The 1,981-nt window shown below is 38.4% G+C and overlaps 1 protein-coding gene across 1 annotated transcript; it reads right to left on the bottom strand.

Annotated features, from left to right (window-relative positions):
- Positions 1 to 455: 455 nt before the first annotated feature.
- Positions 456 to 1,528, bottom strand: LOC137824653 (uncharacterized). The gene is made up of 2 exons (XM_068630318.1): positions 1,493 to 1,528; positions 456 to 1,217 (listed from the first exon to the last, which is right to left on the bottom strand). Exons 1-2 carry the CDS (start codon positions 1,526 to 1,528, stop codon positions 456 to 458), a joined length of 798 nt encoding a protein of 265 aa, XP_068486419.1.
- Between the last annotated feature and the right edge of the window lie 453 nt (positions 1,529 to 1,981).

Below are 1,981 nucleotides of genomic sequence, written 5' to 3'. Positions count from 1 at the left end.
TGTTTAGTGCGTCTGAGTACTATAGTATTTTGGGTCTTATCTTGAGTGTATCACACTTCAAGTGGCGGCTCTGCACCACTCATCTCAGAGTACCTCATTCTCCAAGTGGCGTGACAACACTTCTTTCCATAAGCTTTCTTTATCTCTTCACATTTTTCTTTTCTTCATTTCCATACGCTTCATATTCTTTTCCTTTTTCTTGTTTCTTTCATTTATCATTTGGTCCACTCTTCATTCATTTCTTGCTTCATTTTGTTTTAAAATTCCGTAGCTTCATCATCGTAATCACCATACTTGTGTTTTTCTCTTTGCCCTCTAGAAGTGATCCTTGACACTTACTTAACCACTTGGTTAAGTTCGTGTCCAGTGGGGATCTTCTTTGGGTTCTCACCTTAAATTGTTAATCTAAAAAAGCATAAACAAAAGAGTAACCTCTAAACTATGAAATCTTAAAATCAACTCACATCAGGAGGTATATCTGCAAAATCTTCCTCCCCTTCATCTGTTTTATAAGAAGCAGGGTGACCTAAGAGTGACCTTGCATTAGCCCCACCAAGAGAATTAGTTGTCAAATTACCAATAAGGCCTTCCACGAGCTTCGATTGTGGACCTTTCTTCCGATACTCTTTATGTTGTTTAGGAATCACGACCTTCCCGTGTTTCTGTTCATCAGTTGTTGTCTTTTGAGATGGCTTATGTTTAGGTCTAGGAACACGACCCTGATCATGAATCATGTGGCACTGAGAAAGCTCATGCCCAATCATCTTATAGTGAGAGCAAAATGGAGGGAGCCATTCATATTCCAAGTCAGCTACAAAAGCAAAGTTTGAATGTTCAACCAAGTGCTGATTGGGAAGAAGGGACAATAGATCAATATCCATCAGCACTCTAGCAAATAAACCCCTATTCTTTCTGATGGTGTGATCATCTAAAGACAAAGGAGTACCGATGCCTCTAGTGATTGAAAATATCGCCCTTGGTCTCCAATATTCCAAAGGAAAATGGTAGATTCTAACCCAAGTCTGGGTTTTAGTACTCTTCATAGTAGATGGAACAAAGTCTTTTGTCCAAGCAAACAATTTCAAGATACTAGGAGATAACTTCAATGAACCCATCCCAAGAGCCCATCGCATGTCTTCTAAAGAAGAGAACTCAAACTTATAGAAACCCTTCCCAAGAGGGATTGCTTTCCATGATCCAATAGCCTTCCACACAAGCTGCAATTTTTTAGTTAAATCAAGGAGTGTCAGAGGTTTATCCCCCTTAGATAGAATAATCCGACTATGTAGATGGGTCTTGCAATCTTTAAGACCAGCCAAGTAATCTTCCTCATCAACTTAGACAACAACCATGTCTCCCTTAATACAAGGAGTAGGTAGATGTTACAAAGGAATATCACATATATTTCCTAAAGCTTGAGCAAATGTTTTCCTTTGGCTTGGCATAGTAGAGGCTTTATTATTAGGAAACACTTCTCGATCCATCAAACAACCCATGGGATAAGGAATCCCTTAAAGCCATTCGCCATTCCCTACCAAGTTGCCGCCAAGAACGTCACCCACACACACGGAATAAATTGCATTGTCGTTGCCCGCCAAGTGGTGTTCAAAGCTTTGAAGAATCCAAACCCTTTGAAGGATGTTGAAGCCTCTGTTGTGCTTGATGTTGTTGTGCTGGTTTAGCTTAGTTCTGGGGTAGTTTAAATGTTGTCAAACACCCTTTGATTAAATCTAAAGCATAAGCATCTCAATCTTTGTGAAAGTAAAATGTTTTCAAACTAAGTTAAAACAACCGATTGTTTTGTCGAAACAACTGATTGTTTATACTTAGGTGTTTTGAGGAAAAGATTGAAAACTGTTTTTAAAATGCTTGAACTGTTAAGAACCAAAACAACTGATTGATTCGAGGAAACAACCGATTGTTTGTTTTGGGATCATAACAGAAAAACTGTTTTATCTTTGACTAAGCTTTAAATGTTTTA

The sequence above is a fragment of the Phaseolus vulgaris genome, chromosome 8 (genome assembly GCF_000499845.2).
Source record: "Phaseolus vulgaris cultivar G19833 chromosome 8, P. vulgaris v2.0, whole genome shotgun sequence".
NCBI classification, from domain to species: Eukaryota; Viridiplantae; Streptophyta; class Magnoliopsida; order Fabales; family Fabaceae; genus Phaseolus; species Phaseolus vulgaris.
Note: the sequence above shows the minus strand (reverse complement) of the source record. Positions and strands in the feature narration are given on the sequence as shown.